The sequence below is a fragment of the Schistocerca nitens genome, chromosome 1 (genome assembly GCF_023898315.1).
Source record: "Schistocerca nitens isolate TAMUIC-IGC-003100 chromosome 1, iqSchNite1.1, whole genome shotgun sequence".
Lineage (NCBI taxonomy): Eukaryota > Metazoa > Arthropoda > Insecta > Orthoptera > Acrididae > Schistocerca > Schistocerca nitens.
The window spans coordinates 455,453,635-455,477,148 of NC_064614.1; the positions used below are offsets into that span (position 1 = coordinate 455,453,635).

General features: G+C 39.5%; 1 protein-coding gene across 3 annotated transcripts in view; it reads left to right on the forward strand.

Moving 5' to 3' along the window:
- Positions 1 to 23,514, forward strand: part of LOC126251666 (proteasomal ubiquitin receptor ADRM1-B) — a gene marked incomplete at its 5' end in the record, with an annotated part of 78,646 nt that overhangs the window by 30,512 nt on the left and 24,620 nt on the right. For 2 of the 3 annotated variants that reach the window (XM_049952241.1, XM_049952249.1), the window contains 1 exon segment: positions 17,066 to 17,155. In XM_049952241.1, coding sequence (XP_049808198.1) covers positions 17,066 to 17,155 — 90 coding nt within the window. 3 annotated transcript variants of the gene reach the window in all.

Here is a 23,514-nt window from a genome sequence, read left to right on the forward strand (position 1 = left end):
TATATTTTGGTGGTTTTAATGTTTTTCTCGATTCTGTATGTTCCTTAGTTTTGCAGTTTAATTGTGGATCCCACGAAAATGTAAAATTGGGCTTTCGCTGTAGATAGAAGATTATTTACATACATGGGCAACAAGAGCATACCTAACCCCATATGTGATTTCTCCTCAGTCGTAATAATGTCCTCAGGACAATATTGCTTGATTAATAAGTACAAGACTTGGCATTCTTTTGGAGTAGATTTGGTGTTATCTATTGGCTGGCTATATCATAATCGTATCATCAGTTCCCTAAAATCTCAGTTTATCTACAAAAACAGTGCAATTCACGGAGTCAAATGCCCTAAATAGGATGCAGAAAATACCAAATGGTGCTACTCTGTTATTTAATGCTCGGAGGATTTGTTGAGTGAACATAACATGTAAATGGCATTCTCAGTAGAGCCTCTCTTCTGAAATCCAAATTGTGATTTACTAAGGATATCATTGTTGCTGAGGTGACATGTTCTAGACTACATCCACTTCTGAAAATTTTGGTATGATGACCTTTCTCCTGTTACACTACCACCTTACTTAGAGAGAGATCTTATGTCTTATTTGAGTCTCTCTGTAAAAATGCCTTGTGTTAATGGTGCATTACATATTTTTGAAAAGATTGGAGTTATTACTTGGAAACAAATGTACGTCTATGTATATATTCTGTAAACCTCCATGATGTGCATGGCAGGGGGTAGGTAGGTCCCATTGTACTGTTTACTAGGGTTTCTTTCCATTCGATTCACATATGGAGTGTGGGAAGAATGATGGTGTGAATGCCTCTGTGCATGCAGCAATTATCCTAATCTTATCCTCACAATCCCTACGCATAAGGGATTGTAGTATACCCCTAGAGTAATCATTGAAACTTTATTAACAGACTTTCTTGGGATACTTTACATATGTTAGTCTGCCGGTTCAGCTCATTCAGTATCTCTGTGAGACTCTCCCGTGGATAAAACAGACTTAGGACCATCTGTGCTGCCCTTCTCTGCTTATGTTCAATGTCCCCTGTTGTTCGTATTTGGTACAGGTCCACACACTTCAGGAATATTCTAGGATAGGTCACATGAGTGATCTGTAAGTAATCTCTTTTGTAGATTGTTAGTACTTCCCCAGTGTTCTACCAATAAACCGAAGTTTGCCACCTGCTTTACCCACAACTGAACCTATGTGACCATTCCATTTCATATCCCTACAAAGTTTTACAAGCCAGCTATTTGTATGAGCTGACCAATCCCAACAGTGACTCATCGATATTATTATTATTATTATTATTATTATTATTATAGGATACTATGTTTTTTCATTTTGTGAAGTGCAAAGTTTTACATTTTTGAACAAGTTGCCAAGCACTGCACCAGATTGAAATCTTGTCAAGATCTAACTGAATATATATGCAGCTTCTCTTAGATGGCACTTCATTATAGATAACTGCATCATCTGCAAAGAGCCTGATTTTATTGTTAAATTGTCAGAAGGTCATTAATATAAAACATGAACAGCAAGGGTGCCAACACATTTCCCTGGGGCACACCAGAAGTACATCTGATGATAACATGCCGTTTCGTCCCTACCAGAGTCCTCAGTCCAGTCAGAAATTTCACTTGATACCCCATATGATCATACTTTTGACATTAAATGCAGGTGTGGTACTGAGTCAAATGCTTTTTAGAAATAAAGACACGCTGCATCTACCTGGTTGCCTTGATCCAAAGCTTTCAGTATGTCTTGCGAAAAAAGTGTGAGTTCGATTTTAAATGATCAATGTTTTTGAAACTTGTACTGGCTGTCATGGAGAAGATCATTCTGTTCAAGGTACCCAATTGTGTTTGCACTCAGAAGTTGCTCTAAGATTCCACAATGATTTAATGTCAAAGATTTTGGACGGTAGCTTTGCTGATCACTTCAACTACCCTTCTTGTAGTTGGGTGTGACCTTTGCCTTTTTCCAAGAACTGGGCACGGTTTGTTGCTCAAGGGATCTATGATAGATTATAGTGAGAAGAGGGGCTAACTCCGATGCAAATTCAGTATAGAGTCTGACAGGTATTCCATTGGGTCCTGGAGCTTTGTTCAACTTCAATGATTTCAGCTCTTTCTCAACACCACTGACACTAACACTTATTTCATTCATGTTTTCAGTGGTACAAGGATTAAATTGGGGAAATTTTCTTAGGCTTTCCTTTGTAAATGAAAATTTTTAAATGGTGTCAGGAGTTTCAGCTTTTGCTTTGCTACCCTCAATTTCAGTTCGTCTCTTTTGCTAGGGGTTGGACACTAACTTTGGTGCCACTACCAGCCTTCACATGGGGCCAGAATTTCTTTAGATTGTCATTGAAGGCATCATGTGTTGCCCTCTTGAGGCAAAGGAGTTTCTTTCAGCAACTCTATCTATAGCCATATGCTTTGTTTTACACCTATTTCGCAGTAAGATCTGTTTCTTTAGAAGTTTCATTCGAGGACTGTGTACCACAAAGGTTCCCTCTAATTTTCGACTGTTCTGGTGTTCACATACCTATACAGTGTGTAGTCAACTATTCTTTTACTTGAGCCAGCACTGGCTCCAAGGCACCATCTGACGGGCCTCTGTGTGGGCTGTCTCCCATGGCTTCCAGTTTTCTCCCTCCAAAATGCCTGTTGTGCATTATTGTTGTCGACCCACTAAGGTGACCAGCTCCTCGAAGTTGTAGCACAGTCCTGTTTCTTGAGCCTTACTTTTGTAAAAAGCTGACATGGCTGTCCCATATACACCACCTAAAGACTATATGCATGCAGAAGCTTAATGCTATCTGCATCCTGGCCCACACATCTTGGGGTGCAGACTGTACCACTCTTCTCCATCTTTACCATGCTCTGGTCTTTTCCAGACTAGATTGTGGGAGTCAGGTTTATGGCTCAGTGACTCCTTCCACTTTACAACTACTCGACCCTCTTCACCATTGTGGGGTGCATCTGGCTATTGGTGCCTTTCACACTAATCCCGCTGTCAGTCTCCTCACATAAGCGGGGATTCCCCCTCTACAAATACGACGGAGTCAACTCCTGGTTTCTTATGCAATCTCCATTTGCGTTTCCTAACCATCCTGTGTACCCTGTCGTCTTTGCAAACGAGGGATATCTCCCTCATGACAGTGGCCCATGCCGGTTGGCATGTGTCTCACTTCCCCCCGTCAGGATCTCCATCTGTACTCACTGGAATGCATCCCATGTATTTCCTTCCATACCCTCCTTGGATGGTGCCTAAACCACAGATTAGGACCTACCTATTCCAGCGTTTGTCCATGTTGCCCCTATGGTCTTTGGGTGTCTTGTTCGTGCCATCCTTGCAGAGTTCCAAGGCACCAACTTCTTCTACACTGATGGTTCTTAAACAATAGATAAGGCTGGATATGCTTTCATGCCTCCTACTGGCTTAAAACACCATTTATTGCCAGTATCATGTAGTGTGTTCGCAGTAGAGCTTCTAGCCATTCAGAGCCCTCCATTTTGTTTCTCAGGCCTCCCTCCAAAGTGTTACAATTTGTTCTGACTCAATGAGCACACTGCAGGCTATCGTCTGATGCTACTACTCTCTTCACCCTTTGGTCTCTGCTATTCATGACTTCTCTGCCCTTGGCCATGCCGCCTGCTCAGTTGTCTTTTTTGGGGTCGCAAATCACATGGGTATCCCAGGGAATGAACTGGTTGATTGTTTAGCTAGAGAAGCAGATACTTATCCCTCATTCCCTTTCATGATTCCGGTTATGCGGATCTACGTCAAATCTATCTTTGCCCAAAAGTGGAATGACATCTGGTGTGCTATTGCTCATAATAATAAACTCTGCACAATCAAGGAGTCTACTGCAGTTTGGTGCTCTTCCTTCGACTCCTCACTGTTTCATGCCATTGGTCATACCAGGCTCACCCATTGTTTCCTCTTGCATAACGAGCCAAACTCACAATGTGGTTGTGGAGCCAGACTGACAGTATCCCACATATTGGTGGAATGTCCCCTTCTTTTGACCCTTCGTGCTAAGTATAATCTTCCAGATTCCTTAATTTTAATATTGGCAGACGTTTCATGAATGGTTGAACTGGTGCTCAGTTTCCTCTGTGAAAGTGGTTTTTATTTCCAGATATAAGGTTTTGCTTTGCTCCAGAAGCAGGGGCAGGGTGGTTGTGGTTGGGACCTTGTTTCGTCTTCTCGGTCTGGGACCTCATGACCACTCCACCTTGGAAAGAACACACTGTTTTTCCAGTTTTTAGATTTGGTCTCACATTTTATGCCTTTTGCCGTGTGTGTTTTAACTTCATTATTTTATAATTTGACTCCCTTGACTGGATACGTCTACTTTTTGTGGACCCCCTTCCTCGTGTGAGGCCGGCCGAAGTGGCCGAGCGGTTTTAGGCGCTACAGTCTGGAACTGCGCGACTGCTACGGTTGCAGGTTCGAATCCTGCCTTGGGTGTGGATATGTGTGATGTCCTTAGGTTACTTAGGTTTAAGTAGTTCTAAGTTCTAGGGGACTGATGACCTCAGAAGTTAAGTCCCATAGTGCTCAGAGCCATTGGAACCTTGTGTGAGTAGCTACAGAATCGCGGGACTGATGAGCTCGCCATTTGGTCCCATGAACCCTCTCAAGTAATGAATCAGTCATTTACATGAGCCAGAATTTCTCTACATGCTCCTGACCTGTGCTGAAAGTTTCAAGTTACTCTTTCAGATATGTTACTACTAATTTTTTATCTTGTTTACTGAACACATATAGCTTTCTGCTTGCCACAACCACATCATGATCACTGATACTGCTTCGATGTGGCTATTTCCAAAGAGGTCAAGTGTATTTGTTGCCCTTAGATCGAATATATTTACGACTCCATTAGAAACACCATCAAATCCAGATGAGCTTTTATTTTGTTTTTGAGAGAACATATAATTTTCTTTGTTTCAGGAGGAGACATTTGTGGTACATTCATATGATTGAATTTTATGACAACTGCATTTTCAATGTACAGCTGTGATTTTTCTCCTATATATTTTCTACTATATTAAAGAAATTATATTTGCTGCTGGTGACTCATCATTTGTTGCGGTTTTATTTAATTCAGTAGTGGTGATTTCCTGCTCTGTGGTTGGTTGTCCTGTCTCATTTCACTACATTCCATATAGCCGGAAGTCTGTTGTTGAAATTATTGATTTTCTCCATCCAGGAATTTCCATTATAATTTAGTCATGGAAAAGATTAAATTTAAAGTCGGCTTTTTGTTTATTATAATTTTCATCCCAGATAATCACTCGTAAACTTTTCTTAAAAACATTTGTTTTGGACTCATTAATTATTCTGGTTTCCAAAAACAGGCAGACGTTATTAAATCTTGTCACAGCGTAAGAACATTGGGGGCAGATTGTGTGTTACTAACAAGTATGTGGTGTTTTCCCGTACTTGTAGTTGGTGCTGGCTTAAGACATCCTGTTGCCTACAAGAAATGGTAATTTAGCATTCATTCTCTTCTTTATTTGGACAAGAGGAGGTATCTGAAGTCATAAACAAATAGAAAATCTCCTTTGCTCTTGGCTTCTATTTTCTTCTTTTTGAGCCTAAATGAATAAGATAACTATGAATCCTCATTTCCATGTGGAGTAAAACAGCATTTAGTGCAAATTTCCATGCCTTTTTTGCAGGTGGTATTAAGCTACTATTTGAAAGTTAAGTGAGTGCGGCATTTGTTTATAAGAACATGCACCCTATTAACAAGGGGACCTTAAGTGGTGTCCATGTTAGATTTTCTTCTTATTTACAGGATTTCAAGGCCAGAACGTGGATATCCGTTTTCTCAGGCACTACAATGCGGTTAAAAATGAAAATTAGAAAATTTCTGAATGCTATTAAGTACAAAACATATGTAGCATATCATGAAATTCATTGGTAGCTCAGCACATAGCATAATTGAATTATAAACATAATGCTGCTAGTTTGAATCTCACTGGTTTCTCCAACAGGAAGGAGGTGGTTCCGCTACTAGGTAGTTCGCATGGCAGAGCGTGGGCCAGCACTTGCAGGAAGTGTTGGGGAGTGAGTACCAGGTCACCAGCATTGTGAATCCTAGTGCAGGGCTGGCTCAGATGACTGTTAATGTAGGGGAGCTGTGTAGGAATTTTATGAAAGAGGCTGAGGTAGTGATTGTGGGTGGAGCTGGCAATAGTCTTGATAGGGACAAGGAATATGGTGTAGGTCAGGGCTTAACAACTGGCCGGTTTTGAGCGCGAGTACTCGCGTCTGCTCAGGCCCGTGCTCGCGAGCAGGTGCAAGGTCGCGGAGTAGGGAGGGAATTCGCGCCGACTGTGTAACGTTTTAAAGTACTACGATCAGCTCTAACAATCACTTCGCTGGTTAAGAATCATGTCAAGTCACCGTTGTGTAACCCCAACCATGCTTCCGCAGTTGAACCCCCACTGGGAGAAATTGTATCTGTTTACAGAAAAAGATGGTGTTGCAAAATGTTTAGTATATCACAAAACACTGAATTTTTAGGAAATTTAATTTGCAGCGACATTATATGTCGTACCACGCGAAAGAATACGGAAGTGGAAAATGTGATGGACCAGATCATGCACAGGAAGTTACTTAACTTAAAAGGAAGCTATCCGAAGATCTGGACAACAAAGAAAAATCAACTGAGGCAGCTCTCAGAGTGAGCTACAAAATTGCTTTGCTTTTAGCAAAATCTCTGCGCCCTTTCACTGATGGCGATTTAATAAAAGAATGTTTGGTAGTTGCAGCGGAACATTTGTGTCCATCTCCAGTTGAACAGTTTCGGATTGTGCCATTATCTAACATGACCATTATGCGTCGCATACAGGCCATGGCAGACGACGTCCAGAGCCAACTAGCAAATATTTGTAAAGATTTTATGGCGTATTCTCTAGCTCTGGACAAAAGTGTTGATATCACTGGAACAGCGCAGCTTGCCATATTTATTAGAGGTGTTAATAGAGATCTTCAGGTGAGGGAGGAGCTCCTCGATGTAGTAGCCATGAAGAACACAACAACCGGAGGTGATATTTAAAGTAGTGTTGAAGAAAGTGTTGAAAATATAGGATTGTCGTGGAGTTCTTTAGTTTGTGTCTACAGACAGTGCACCAGCGATGACAGGGAACAAATCAGCTTTCGTTGCACTGTTGAAGGAGAAAATGCAAAAACTGACTGTGCCGAATGAAATAAGGGGCGTTCAGTGTGTGATCCACCAGGAAAACTTATGTGCAAAGAGTTGTTGTTGTTGTAGTCTTCAGTCCTGAGACTGGTTTGATGCAGCTCTCCAAGCTATTCTATCCTGTGCAAGCTTCATCATCTCCCAGTACCTACTGCAACCTACATCCTTCTGAATCTGCTTAGTGTAGTCAACTCTTGGTCTCACTCTACGATTTTTACCCTCCACGCTGCCCTCCAATACTAAATTGGTGATCCCTTGATGCCTCAGAACATGTCCTACCAACCGATCCCTTCTTCTGGTCAAGTTGTGCCACAAACTTCTCTTCTCCCCAATCCTATTCAATACTTCCTCATTAGTTACTTGATCTACCCATCTAATCTTCAGCATTCTTCTGTAGCACCACATTTCGAAAGCTTCTATTCTCTTCTTGTCCAAACTATTTATCGTCCATGTTTCACTTCCATACATGGCTACACTCCATACAAATATTTTCAGAAATGACTTCCTGACACTTAAATCTATACTCGATGTTAACAAATTTCTCTTCTTCAGAAATGCTTTCCTTGCCATTGCCAGTCTACATTTTATATCCTCTCTACTTCGACCATCATCAGTTATTTTGCTCCCCAAATAGCAAAACTCCTTTACTACTTTAAGTGTCTCATTTCCTAATCTAATCGCCTCAGCATCACCCGACTTAATTCGACTACATTCCATTGTCCTCGTTTTGCTTTTGTTGATGTTCATCTTATATCCTCCTTTCAAGACACTGTCCATTCCGTTCAACTGCTCTTCAAAGTCTTTTGCTGTCTCTGACAGAATTACAATGTCATCGGCTAACCTCAACGTTTTTATTTCTTCTCCATGGATTTTAATACCTACTCCGAATTTTTCTTTTGTTTCCTTCACTGCTTGCTCAATATACAGATTGAATAACATCGGGGAGAGACTACAACCCTGTCTCACTCCCTTCCCAACCACTGCTTCCCTTTCATGTCCCTCGACTCTTATAACTGCCATCTGGTTTCTGAACAAATTGTAAGTACCCTTTCGCTCCCTGTATTTTACCCCTGCCACCTTCAGAATTTGAAAGAGAGTATTCCAGTCAACATTGTCAAAAGCTTCCTCTAAGTCTACAAATGCTAAAAACGTAGGTTTGCCCTTCCTTAATCTAGCTTCTAAGATAAGTCGTAGGGTCAGTATTGCCTCACGTGTTCCAACATTTCTACGGAAACCAAACTGATCTTCCCCGAGGTCAGCTTCTACTAGTTTTTCGATTCGCCTGTAAAGAATTCGTGTTAGTATTTTGCAGCTGTGACTTATTAAACTGATAGTTCGGTAATTTTCTCATCTGTCAACACCTGCTTTCTTTGGGATTGGAATTATTATATTCTTCTTGAAGTCTGATGGTATTTCGCCTGTCTCATACATCTTGCTCACCAGATGGTAGAGTTTTGTCAGGACTGGCTCTCCCAAGGCCGTCAGTAGTTCCAATGGAATGTTGTCTACTCCGGGGGCCTTGTTTCGACTCAGGTCTTTCAGTGCTCTGTCAAACTCTTCACGCAGTATTGTATCTCCCATTTCATCTTCATCTACATCCTCTTCCATTTCCATAATATTGTCCTCAAGCACATCGCCCTTGTATAGACCCTCTATATACTCCTTCCACCTTTCTGCTTTCCCTTCTTTACTTAGAACTGGGTTTCCATCTCAGTTCTTGATGTTCATACAAGTGGTTCTCTTATCTCCAAAGGTCTCTTTAATTTTCCTATAGGCAGTATCTATCTTACCCCTAGTGAGATAAGCCTCTACATCCTTACATTTGTCCTCTAGCCATCCCTGCTTAGCCATTTTGCACTTCCTGTCGATCTAATTTTTGAGACGTTTGTATTCCTTTTTGCCTGCTTCATTTACTGTATTTTTATATTTTCTCTTTTCATCAATTAAATTCAGTATTTCATTTGTCACCCAAGGATTTCTACTAGCCCTCGTCTTTTTACTTACTTGATCCTCTGCTGCCTTCACTACTTCATCCCTCAAAGCTACCGATTCTTCTTCTACTGTATTTCTTTCCCCCATTCCTGTCAATTGTTCCCTTATGCTCTCCCTGAAACTCTGTACAACTTTTGGTTTAGTCAGTTTATCCAGGTCGCATCTCCTTAGATTCCCACCTTTTTACAATTTCTTCAGTTTTAATCTACAGTTCATAACCAATAGATTGTGGTCAGAGTCCACATCTGCCCCTGGAAATGTCTTACAATTTAAAACCTGGTTCCTAAATCTCTGTCTTACCATTACTTACCATTATATAATCTATCTGAAACCTGTCAGTATCTCCAGGCTTCTTCCATGTATACAGCCTTCTTTTATGATTCTTCAACCAAGTGTTAGCTATGATTAAGTTGTGTTCTGTGCAAAATTCTACCAGGCGGCTTCCTCTTTCATTTCTTAGCCCCAATCCATAGTCACCTACTACGTTTCCTTCTCTCCCTTTTCCTACTACCGAATTCCAGTCACCCATGACTATTAAATTTTCGTCTCCCTTCACTACCTGAATAATTTCTTTTATCTCGTCATACATTTCATCAATTTCTTCGTCATCTGCAGAGCTAGTTGGCATATAAACTTGTACTACTGTAGTAGGTGTGGGCTTAGTATTTATCTTGGCCACAATAATGCGTTCACTATGCTGTTTGTAGTAGCTTACCCGCATTCCTATTTTCCTATTCATTATTAAACCTACTCCTGCATTACCCCTATTTGATTTTGTGTTTATAACCCTGTAGTCACCTGACCAGAAGTCTTGTTCCTCCTGCCACCGAACTTCACTAATTCCCACTATATCTAACTTTAACCTATCCATTTCCCTTTCTAAATTTTCTAACCTACCTGCCCGATTAAGGGATCTGACATTCCACGCTCCGATCCGTAGAATGCCAGTTTTTTTTCTCCTGATAACGACGTCATCTTGAGTAGTCCCCGCCCGGAGATCCGAATGGGGGACTATTTTACCTCCGGAATATTTTACCCAAGAGGACGCCATCATCATTTAATCATACAGTAAAGCTGCATGCCCTTGGGAAAAATTACGGCCATAGTTTCTCCTTGCTGTCAGCCGTTCGCAGTACCAGCACATCAAGGCCGTTTTGGTTATTGTTACAAGGCCAGATCAGTCAATCATCCAGACTGTTGCCCTTGCAACTACTGAAAAGGCTGCTGCCCCTCTTCAGAAACCACATGTTTGTCTGGCCTTTCAACAGAGACCCCTCCGTTGTGGTTGCACCTACGGTACAGCTATCTGTATCGCTGAGGCACGCAAGGCTCCCCACCAACGGCAAGGTCCATGGTTCGTGGGGGTTGGGTCCAAAGAGTATCACTCTAAAAAATGTGATGAGTGTTGTTGTTCGTGCAACCAATTATATAAGGAAGCATGGGCTACAACACAGGCAATTTAAAATCTTTCTTGAGGATGTAGAAAGCCAGTATGGTAGCCTGCCTTATTACAGCGAGGTCTGCTGACTTAGTCGTGGCGAATCATTAAATCGATTTTTTTTCCCTAATAGATCAGGTAAATATGTTCATGGAAATAAATAACATGTGTGTTCCTGAATTGAAAGAGCCTTCATGGAACTGTGATCTCGCGTCCTTAGCAGATTTAACTAGCCATCTGAATGCTTTGAACATTTCACGACAAGGTAAAGATCTGCTAATTACTCATTTCATAGATCGAATATGAGCTTTTAAAATGAAATTGACACTTTGGGTGAGTCAGCTGGAAACAGGAAATCTAGCTCATTTTCCTAAATTATCATCCATGCAAGATGTTCACAAAGACTGTGAACGTTATTCACATAGTTTAGTTGCCTATAAGGAAGAATTTGATCAATGCTTTCAAGATCTGACAGCACTAGACAGTGATTTTGATCTGTTCTCCTCTCAATTTTCAGCGAATATTGAAGAGATTCGTCCTGAGCTGCAACTAGAAATTATTGACCTGCAGTGTGACAGAGAATACAGAGACAACTTTCAGAACAAGAAAAACATTTTGGAATTCTACAGACACTTCCCTCAGGATAGGTTTCCTCGTTTGCACAAACTGGCGGCTACAATAATATCAATGTTCGGTTCCACGTATGTTTGTGAACAACTGTTCTCTGCAATGAATTCTAACAAGACGCGCCTGAGAAACGCATTGTCTGATCGAAATTTAAACTGCACGTTGCGCCTACAATGCGCAAGAACATTACTTTGAACATAGACGCAATTGTAAAGGGCAAAAAGTACAAGATAACCGAGAATCCCACACTTCAGTGACACCTTTTATTGTGTAACAGTTCACAAATTAATACGAATGTAGATGCATACACTAAGCTAATAAAATTATGTGGCACGTGTACATTCTCCTTTATTTGTTTCATTTGTCGCAGTAATAATTCGTGAGTGATATCCCTGTGGGTGGCCACGGATTTACATTGACTGGCGGCAGCCGTTGTGTGCCCCACGTGATTCTCCCCACTCTCCGCTCTAGTCCGGTAGTGGGGGGTAGCGTGCTCGCACTGCTCCGTGCTCGCGCCTTGCTGCTCACAGCTTGCTCCGCGAGCACGTATGTTGTGAAGCCCTGGTGTAGGTGGTGTCCTGGTGGTACTAATGTGCACTTCATGCAGCTGTTTGTGAACTGAGCGTGGTCAGACCACTCATGGAAAACTTCCTGTAGTAGTTGGTGTTAGAGCTGCACCCTTTTTAAATTGAAGTCAGCTGATAGGTATCCTTGTTTGAAGGAAGTCCCTCTAAGAAAGGAATCACCCTCAGAGGTGGTCAGGTATGCATGTAGTGAAGGAAGTAGCATAGCATGTTTCATCAAAAAATGAGAGGTACCAGACACAAAGGTAGTGAACTGCTTCTAGACGATAACTCTGACGTTATTGGTATATTGGAGCAACACTTAAGTAACTTGACAATTCAGAGGCTTCCTTTGCCAGGATATAGATTAGGTGGCATTTTTTGAGTTCTTTTGCACAGTGGGGGAGTGGCCATACATAAAAAAATAGTATTCCATTTGAGTACAAAGACGTATCATAGCACTGCACTGAACAGGTATGTGAATGTAATGCAGGGGCAGTTGTATTTACTGAAAATAAACTACTTGTTGTTGTTGTTTGTAGGTCCCCTAATTCTGAGTTGAGAACGTTTCTGCTCAAGCTAGAGTGGATTCTTGGTGTACTTTATAGTAAGTGCCTAAAACTAGTTATATGTAGTGACTTCAGCATTAATGTTATATGTGATGGTGCAGGCGAAAGGATGTTGGAAGGTGTCTTAAATTCATATGATCTGATGCAGAATTTCCAACCAAGGTGCACGGGAACAGTAGTACAGTCATAGACAAATGCTATGTCTAATTACATATTATGTAAAAATGCTAATCCAGTGGCAATCGAGTTTTTTAAACTTCGTTAAGGAACGAGAATGACAAGATGTTTATAGTGCCGATAACATAGATGACAAACATAATGCTTTCCTTAACACATTTCTCATGCTCTTTGGAAGTTGCTTTCCATTAGAACGTTATAAACAGGGTGTAGCAGTAAAAGGCAGCCTGGGTGGCTGACGGTACACAAATAGAATAGTTAATAAAATTAAAACCATATGGTCAGTCGTGAAGGCAGTGTCTGGTCAGCGGCACAAGGTCGACAATGTAAAATCAGTTCATAGTAAAAATATTGTTGTTACTGATAAATCAGATATATGTATAGCAGTTAACAATCTTTTCTTAGCATTGCTTGTGAATTAAATAAAACATTAGTTCCTACAGGAGATCATATAAATCTCTTAGAAAATGCCTTTCCGAGATTGACATCTGAAATACTCCTCTGTGATACAGAAAAGGGGAAGATTGAGTCAATAATTAAATCACTGAAGACTAAGGACTGTCATGGATATGATGGAGTTCCTAGCAGAATATTAGTCATGGGCTGCACATGTTAGCTCTGTTTTTAGCCATATTTGTAATTTTTCCTTTAGGAATGGTCAGTTTCCTGAACGATTAAAGTACTCAGTAGCAAAGCCACTTTATAAAAAGGGGAAAGGGATAATGTAGACAATTTTAGATTTCTATGCCATCAGTGTTTGCTAAAGTTACTGAAAAGGCTGTGTATGTAAGGATAATTGATCATTTTGTTTCACATAATTTGCTATCAAATGTGGTTTAACAACTGAAAATGCTATATTCTCTTTCTCTGTGAGGTACTGGATGGATTAAACAAAAGTTTTCAAATGCTGTGCATTTTTATTTTTTTTTATTTATTTTATTTTATTTTTTTTTTTTTTTTAACTAAGGCATTTGGTTGTGTTGACAGCAAAATATTGCTCCAAAAGTTGGGCCATTATGGAATTGGGGAGTAGCTCACAACTGGTTCACCTCTTACTTTAACAACAGACAGAAAAAGGTAATTATCCACAGTGTTAGGAATGGCTGTGATGTGGGGCCTGAGTGGGGTACAGACAAATGGGGGATGTCCCAGGGATCAGTGCTGGCACCACTCCTGTTCCTTTTTTATATAAATGATATCCCCTGTAGTATAAAAGACAATTCTAAAATATTTCTGTTTGCTGATGACACTAGCTTGGTAGTAAAGGATGTTTTGTGCAACACTGGCACTGTTTCAAATAGTGCAGTTCACGAGGTAAGTTCAAGGCTTGTAGAAAACAAACGCTAAATCACAGCAAGACTCAGTTTTTACAGTTTCTAAAACACAATTCAACAAAACCTGACTTTTCAATTTCACAGAATGACCATATTATTAGTGAAACTAAACGGTTTAAATTTCTAGATAGTTAACTGTCGTGGAAAGCCCACATTCAGGATCTTGTTCAAAGACTTAATCCTGCCATTTTTAATATTCAAATGGTATCTGAAGTAAGTGATAATTCAATGTGAAAAGTAGTCTACTTTGCTTATTTTCATTTGGTTTTATTTTTGGGGTAGCTCTTCCCATTTTCAAAGGATGTTCGTAGCTCAGAAACCGGTGATTCGGGCAATAAGTGGTGTAAGTTCGCGAACCTCTTGTCGACCCCTGTTCTTTAGTCAGGGGTATTCTGACATTGGCCTCTCTCTCTCTCTCTCTCTCTCTCTCTCTCTCTCTCTCTCTGTGCGTGTGTGTGTGTGTGTGTGTGTGTGTGTGTGTGTGTGTGTAATGTGCATTTGGATCGCACTACCTCGACTCTTGTGCAGAAGGGTGTGCAGTATACTGCTGCATCCATTTTCAGTAAGCTACCACAAGAATTCAAAAATTCCACACACCGCTCCTCTCCCCTCTGGCACTCAAACTTGTAGTTTGTTTATGCTCACAGCCATGTACCACTATACACTCAACGTTAAATACTAAGCCTCCTGGGGTCATGGCCACAGGTTTTAGTGTTGCCAGCGGATGTCACACTCAGCAAGTTGGCTTTAGAGAGTGGCCAATACTGCTTTGCAACCTTTTTATATATATGTGGTGGCATGTATGAACAGATGATGGTTGAGTGCAAAGTCCAGTATTAATCTCTGGCACTGAGGCCAAAACAGTAGATGAATTTGTAGAAAATACCCTAATAGAAGTGTCTTGAGCTATTGTATGCTTATTGGACAAATAGTAAAAATCCCTAGCACTATTTATCTAATCGTTTATGGAGATCAATACAGTGAATGTAAAAAGATATCTATGCGGCTATGTTTTTCTGCTTTGAAGCTTTTCAGGAGACAGTTTAGTGATTTATCAAGAACATAGACCACAAATTTAGTTGTTTTAAGATTATTTTTTTTTCCCCAATGTTGAGTGCAAGAAGTTAAACGTGAAACCAACATTACACCGGATAAGATAAAAACCCACAATAAATATTTTCTTCTTAATTTAGACAGTAAATCTGCATGTGTGCTATGTTTTGAGACTACAAACTTTATAGAGTAAAGGATTGTCAAGGTGATCTGTTCAGCAAACACTTATTTACAGTAGGCCCTAAAAAATGTAACAACCACCAGCTACAAATGAGGGGAGAAAGATGTCCATTTCAATAGTCAGCAGTAATACCTGGTGTTCCGGATCATGATAATACTGAGACCGAAACTTTACATTACCAGCGGGACTGGGAGATACAGCCTTCATAAAGTATGGTGATCGTATGCACACCTTCATAAAGTATGGTGATTGTATGCACAAGATTATCCGTCACAGTAGCCATTTAGTAGATTATAATACACAAAAATTAGAAAGGCTGGACAGTATTTACAGAGAGAGCTAGTCAACTGCAAATTTGTTTTTTTCCTCAGTATTTATGACATTGTAATTCTGTCAGAGACAGCAAAGGACTTGGAAGAGCAGTTGAACGGAATGGATAGCGTCTTGAAAGGAGGATATAAGATGAACATCAACAAAAGCAAAACAAGGATAATGGAATATAGTCGAATTAAATCAGGTGATGCCGAGGGAATTAGATTAGGAAATGAGACACTTAAGATAGTAGATGAGTTTCGCTATTTGGGGAGCAAAATAACGGAGTATATGAAATGCACTGGTATCACTGATGAAACTTCCTGGCAGAAGAATCCCATTTTAATATGTGAGGAAGTTTCTGCTGCAGAGTGAAAATTATTTTGGAGTGTTACTGGTGTACATGTCATTTCACATGCCTGTTTCACATGTTGTTTCATATGACATAAATTGAAAATAAAATATTACTTTCATTGGAAAATTGTGGTTCAGTATTTGTTATAATTTCTACTCGAGAGAAATAGAGAACTTAAATTTAATTAAGAAGAAAGGAGATTCCAACCAGTGAATCTTCCATCACCATTTAGCTGCAGGCATCTGTTTAACTCGTGCAAATTGTTTTGTACTTATCAGTACTCTGAAATCATGTCATTTTTAGAGGCAGTTTTTTGAGTTTTTTAAATTGTGGCACACTGCTTTAGGAAATTGCAAATTTCGACAAATATAGTGCTACGTTTTTCTGGTCCCAAGTAGTGACAGAAGCTGCAGTTGATCCACATGCTATGGGTATGCTGTTCTTCCTCCCAAAGTATTGTGTGGCTTGTGTACATTCCTCACTACAACAGTGTTAAAAATGTTAAGCCCTTGCATCATTTTATACAAACAAATTTCTGTTCTTATATACCACTTACCATCAGTAGTTTCAGATCAAGAAAGTACCTTGTAAGGGAATGTTTGCACACTGTCCCATTTGATGTAAATACTTCATTGGAATAAATGAAAGGCTTAACAGTTCATGGACATATTGACTACATGCCTGGCATCCCAGGAATAGTATTTGGAACTCAGTGCAGTTTTTTAAATTTTGTTTTCATTGGTAGTTCTTTCAAATTCATTGCTTTTACTGCACTCCGTATTACCAAAAATGTTTCAATTTTAAAAATTTCCTCTCCATAGTGCATTTATGTGTCTGATTCATTACCACTTGCCAGTGAGTAGCTCCAGTATAAGCCCATAGTAGGATGACCTATTCATGGATAGAAAATTCAAACCAGTCACGTGTCCTCACTGTAATAGTTTGTGTGACTTCCTCAGCATTAGTTTCTGTGCTTTTACTTTCTGGTGAGTTGTAAACATGTAGTAGTTTCCATAATGATGACTGAGATAGAAGTATGTTCACAATTCATGTTAAAGATATTTACAGTATTTTGTTTTGTGTCCACAACTCTTACGATCAGATTATAACTTCTGAAAGCTAATTACAGTTCCCCAGTAATTCCCATACTCTTTTTTTCGTGTTCTCTGGTAAGTGAAATATTCCTCTTGCCTATTGTAGATATTATCTCCTTCATAAGATTCATGATGTTTCTTTCAGTTAATCCTCCAGCAATTCAGCTCAGTGATCTTCAGAACTTCTTATCTGGTCTCAATGTCCCTACTCCTGAAACTACTACTCAGAGAACAGGCAAGTAACACTAAACTAAAATAATTTTTAAAAAGCATTTCTGTAAACTCACTTATAAAAATTCAGAAACATTAAAGTTTGGTCCTTAAATGAATTGGTAATGTTTGAAACATATACACACACTTGGAAAGACAGCATGTTTCATACATGCCTTTGTTAGTTCTTTGACTTCCTTTCTAAGTAGCTTAACACTTTCATCTAGAGTACATGAATCTACTTCATCTAAATTTTGAATGTCTACAAACTATTTTCATGTCTATGGCACATGCGAATGAACTGAAGCAAATATCTTAGAAACTGTTATAGAAGTAATTATAATTCCTTCCCCTAAAACACACACACACACACACACACACACACACACACACACACACACACACATCTAAAGAACTCTCTTAAGGGTTTGTATGAGTATTCATATTCATATATCAGATTACCTGATGGATATTTCAAATATAAAAATGGCATTAATATCTGTCACCAAGACAGTCTGAAACATTTAACTGCTGTCATCATGATAAAAACGGATTTTTTAAAAAGAATACATTATATTCTGTGCACCCAGTCCAGCATAAATTAATGTAAAGGAGGCATGCTGTCTCAGAGGAAACACAAAACAAAATATTGTAAATTGAGCATATACAATTGAAGAAATCTGAAATTTTCCATTTAATGTTGAGATGGAATGCGGTGGTAGTGATTATATTGAGGCTGATAGTGATGTGAGTGACAGTGCAGGTCTCGAGTGTCCAATGAGCTAAAGAAAGGAAGTTGTGGAAAATCTTTCATAAATTGGAGCAAAAATTCCATTGATGCAGCTGTGTCAGAAGTGGAAGAGAGAAAATGGTGACATATATTTAATGATTAAGTTACTTCTTTTTTACCAACTTGTAACTTTTTGTTGAAAACAACCCCTTAGTAGTGATGGTTCTAAGTGTTTGGCCCCACAGATGGGTTAGGAACTCTCAATGATATCCTCTCTGACGTGGAGCTCATGTAGGGTGGGATTTGTCGTATTGTACAGTGATTACTTTAGGTGATGCATCCTAATAAGACATGGAGCACAATGGGGTTTCGAGTCCAAAGAAAATTGAAACTTCATGTTGGGGAGACTAAGGTTTCTATATGTAATGACTGAATTGAGCAGAATTCCAGATCTAAATAAAAGAAAATATAAATGAGATATAATAAATATGTCTAATAGATATTAAACACCTCAAATATGTACCATAAAGGTACTTCCAAATGTTACATTGCAGCTTCTTGGTGGCTGTCTTCTATTTTCATATCCTAAGTGGTTCACTTGGAGGGAAGGGCGTTTCTAAAACCAATTTTACGTTTGTAATTTGTCAGTATTTAAAAAGTCATTGTGTGTTTAAACAGCCATGAAAGGAGAAAGTGGGTAAAATATACTTGATTTTGTCATCTAACACACAATGGTGGTGTGAATACGTGGAATTATATTAATATGTAGAAAAGATTATGCTATGGGTTCTGGGAGTTACAGGTTCATAGAAGAGCAAGATTTCATGATTGAAGTATTTGTCATTTATGATATGGTAATGGTGGAATTAGTTAAATAAAAGTTAAAATTGTTTGATACAGTTATTATTTCCAGACATACATTCATAGAAATCTTGATGCCTCATATTTCCCTTAAACCCAAACTGAAGTTTTTGGAGCCCACTGTACACACAATGTTTACTCACAGAATTTACTGTAACATTTTTACAAACATACAGAAAAATTTTGCTACAATTACCTTAAGTTCATATTAATGTTCTTAAAGTACTGTATGTAGCACAAAAGTCATTCATGTGAAAATGAAAATTTTGCAACAGCTTTGTTATTTCAAAAGCTGATAATACTAATGTTAATGCTCTACTTACAACCAGGTTTTTCCCTAAGTTCTTCAGTAATTTGGACATCATTTTAGACTTTTCTTCTTTGCTATTTACCTGAAGGAGGAACTGATCTGTATTACTTTATATATCCTTTCTGCATAGTGATGCACTTGTTTATTAAAAATGTCGGAGCCTGTAGTGTACTATGCATATACTTCATCTTTATGTCTGCATGTTGCTATACAAAATAATTTGTTTCACTTCCACAAAAACATTTTAGCAGTTGCTATGTAGCACAGAGATACGTAATATATCTGTTCATGGACAACTATAACCAATATGTTGATCAAAATTATGTAGACTGGTTTAGGTACAGCAAAATCCAAGCAATATGACATGACCACTTTTTTCCCTGATGGCTAAGTTGGATGGTATTAATGTATGTGAGAAGGTGTAAAGCATTTCTCAGTGATCAAGAAAGAAGAAAAAACTTTGTGTACTGAACATCAGCCATATAAAAAAATCACTTCCAGTAAAACACCTGAATTGCTGCTGTTTGCATCCCGAGACAGAAATACATAGAAATCATCTGTCTTATCACTGATGCGTGCATGTTTAAATCTTGTTTGTAGTCAGAGGATAAAAAAATACGTAGAAATCATGTCTTATCACCGATGCTTATATATTTAAATCTTGTTTGTAGTCAGAGGATAAGAAAGGTGAAAGTATTATTAAGTGCTCACTACAGACTACAGACACAGATATTTGTAAAAGAAAAAGTTCAGTAGAGGGGACAGGACTCATTTTCAGGTTAACAGGATGTGTCAGAAATGTATGAAAAATAGTAGAATGTTGTGATAAAATGGAAACTACCATTTAAAAAAGTGGGGAGAAAATACAGCTGCCAAAAATGATGCACACAATTCTAAAAGGAAAACAGAGTGTAAGAATTCATAACAAAACAACAAAAAAGGGTAAGGAATTCATGCAGAATTCTTGATGTGTGAAGTAATCATACAAGCAGTTAAGCATGCAATAAGATTTCACAACTTGATTATTCCTTGCCTGCTAACAATACCAAGACGACTGCAAAATTTCATGCCATGTGTATTTTTGGTAGGAAATGGATGTCAAAGATTGAAAATGCGGCAACAATATAATCATTTCTAAAAGTACCCTCATTTAATACAGTTTGGCAGTTCTATCCAATTACTGCAGTAGGTAGAAAATGCTTGAAAATGAGCACCTTGCATCTGCAAATGATTAGCTATTTGCTGTGTTGTGCTTCTCTAAACTGTTAGCAACACAGTGCCACCCACAGTTAAAGAGCAGCATGGATGTTCACCACCAGTTTCCCTCCACATTCACTGAGTAATAGAATAGACATGCTCTTTTAAGTGCTCTCTCAGGAAGAAATGCAAGTGATTTAGAACATGCGAACACACAGGATTGAATCTCAATGATCAGTCTATTTAACTGTAAAAGCTCTGCTTAAGGTGTTTTTATACATACCTTCCAAAGTGTGCAGGTGGCTTATGACATTGGAACGACACACACTGCTGAACACAAGTGGAATATCTTGTAGTGCTTCATGCAAATTATCATTGCATTATTAGCTACTATAAGCAGATGATGTCCTTTACTGTACATCAGAAATTTTCTTTGTTTTAGTGAGGTTAAGTGACACAACAGTGCTCATCCATGACACAATGTAGAAGGCATCACAAAGCCAGCTAAGTGTAAAGCCTGTGGATTTTCAACATCTGTTTACTTACATATACGTACATAAGATGGCTTATGGTGTCTCCTGTCATAGTGAAACCATGTCAATAAATTCCTTTCAAAAATGTAGTTACTTAAAACTTTATATAAAACTTAATTTTTATTTGCCGTCTTGTGAAACATTGCAATAGCCACAATGCAGCCCCACTGTGAAGGCTGTTTCATGTGTGGGATCAGTTAGTTGAAGTTCATAAGCAGCTGTAAATCACTCTGAAATGCTATCACACAATTGGAAGCTGCTGCAAATGGATGTGATGGGAAGATTCCCAAGTGTCATGTACCAGAAATACTAAAGGTACTTAAAGTGCTAGCCTCTTCTGTGGATACTGTCTCCTGCAGGAAGTACACAATTTACTACTACTTGTCCACTTGAGGGGGAAAGGCAGTAACCAGTGAGAACTTAAGGTGCGATACCTATCTACCCTAATTAATGGTGGTAGCTTCTTCCATGGAAGCTAAGGCAGTTGGACTTATTTTACCTGTTTGGATTATCTCCTGTATCCTGTGTTACGTGGAGGCAAACATAAAAGGGGTAGGGTCAGCTGCTCAAATGTGAGAGAAATAGTGGCACCCCTTAGGGAATTGGCAGCAAGGGCTGCAGATACGTAGACTTGCACCATAAATTTGAGAACTGTATGCTCCCTCCCCTCAATGGGTCAGGTGTGCACTACCCATTGGAGGCTGCTACAAAGGGAGGGCGCAATTAATGTCCCCCCCCCCCCCGCCCCCACTGACAAGATGGGACTTTTGGGGAAAATTTAAGTGTATATTGAAAGAATAAGCTAATGCAGATGGCGGTGATGATTTTTGGTAGTAGACAAACTCAAATCTACAGAGATAAAGTCCAAGCTGCATGCAGTGTTGTTTGGGAAAGACTCAGTATGTGGATCTTTCTGTTGAACCCAGGGCTGATCTCCAGATGCAAATGAAGACTTAAGAGAAACCGTCAGGTCACTTTCTTAAGTTCCTCGATAATACTGTCATCATCAGAGGGTACTTTAATCATCCAACAATTAATTTGGGGTGGTTACAGTTTAAGTAGTGGACATGCCGTGATTTCATGTGAAAATGTTATTAAATTCCTTCTGTGAAAACCTAGAACATATAGTTCAGAAGCCCACTCATGTTGGAAATACAGGGTGATTCCCTGATGTTATGAATTTTCCGGTATGATGGATAACGGTAGGTGTATCAGTTTGAGATAAAGGCACCTGGTTCAGTCCCTTCCAGGAACAGCACCTTACTATAGGCACCATTAGTGCCAAGTGGGAGGGTTTGGGTGCCTCAGTGACACTGAGAGCTATGTTGATGGTTCTGCAGCTACTGGCGAGATCACCCAAACAGGACAGACCTCAGTGGAGGGGTCTGATGAAGAAAGTCTCTCAACTAAATGTTGTGAGGGTTGTGTTTTTTTTTTCCTGGAAGCTCCACCTGCAGTGGTTGGTACAGGCCTGGTGACACCGGATTTCCTGATCTGGGAAATGGCCAGCTCAGTGAGATCTCTCCTACCATAAACCCTAGGCATAATTGAGGAACTACTATTATGTGCAGTGGTGGAATGTTGTGTTTCTTGGAGAATGAGGACTTGGCTTCACTACCTGGTCTGTGGACTGCAAGGAAGGTACACACCTCTACAAAAGAAACTTTCAGTCTCAAAGTATACTATCTGCTGATGAGGTGAATGGTTGTTGAGGTAAAACACTACTGGGCAAACTCTGAGAGCACCTGCCCCCTCCCCCCCCCCCCCCCTCTCAGTTCTATAAGGCTTGCTTAGGCTCATGGGGCTCTTTTTTTGCCAACATTTGTTTCCCTAGCACCTTGTGGGATCCCTATTAAGTGACATAAATTCATTTCTGCTCCCGACGGGATGACTGTACTGTTGTTTTGATTCCAGGATGAGTCAGGGATTTTCTCTTCACTGAGGCTTGGTATTTGTGTTTTTGTCATCGTTTGGGAAAGTGGCGAGACTGGACAGTGAAAAGATTGAGAATTTATACAGGCACTGAAAATGATGTAGTTGCAGTTGAGCACTCCACAAACCAAATATCCATCATCATCTAGCATCAAGTAGTACCTACACCCACCCAACAAAGCTTGGTTGGTCAGTCCTTCTGAGTAGTAGTCTCAGAATTATTGTAACTGGGCACTAGTTTACCGTAACACTTATGGTGTAAGCTTCTGGGATAATGCAAGGGTAAAGGTAACAATCCTGGTATGTTCAAGTTACGTAACACCCTTAACTTCTGAAAAGGTGTGGTTACCTGCTCCGATATATTGGAGATGGAACCTGAGGATTTACGTGCAAAATGGAAAAAAGGGGGTGTCACAGAAGTGCAGAACTAGATGAGGAGAATTAATGGCACATTGGACAAAAACTGCAACATTTATTCTCAAGTTCAACCATCCAGAATTACCTGAATATTCTTGCAGGCTGTATCAGTCTTAAGATTCAACCAATCGTTCCAACCCAACCCAATGCGATGCTTACAATGTCAAAGATTCAGTCATACCACTATGGCATGTAGTGGGAGGTCTACTTGTGGAAATTGCTGAGTCTCAGCTCACAGATCAGTCAATTCAGGTACACTTTCTCTGAAAGCATAGACTGCTCTGGGGATAACCCAGTACAGAGCAAGAAGTTCGCGATTTATAATGAGGAAAGAAAAATTCAGGAGTTGAGAGTTAGGAGTTGCGTATTCTACAGTGAAGCTAAAATAAGCTTTCAAAGCTATC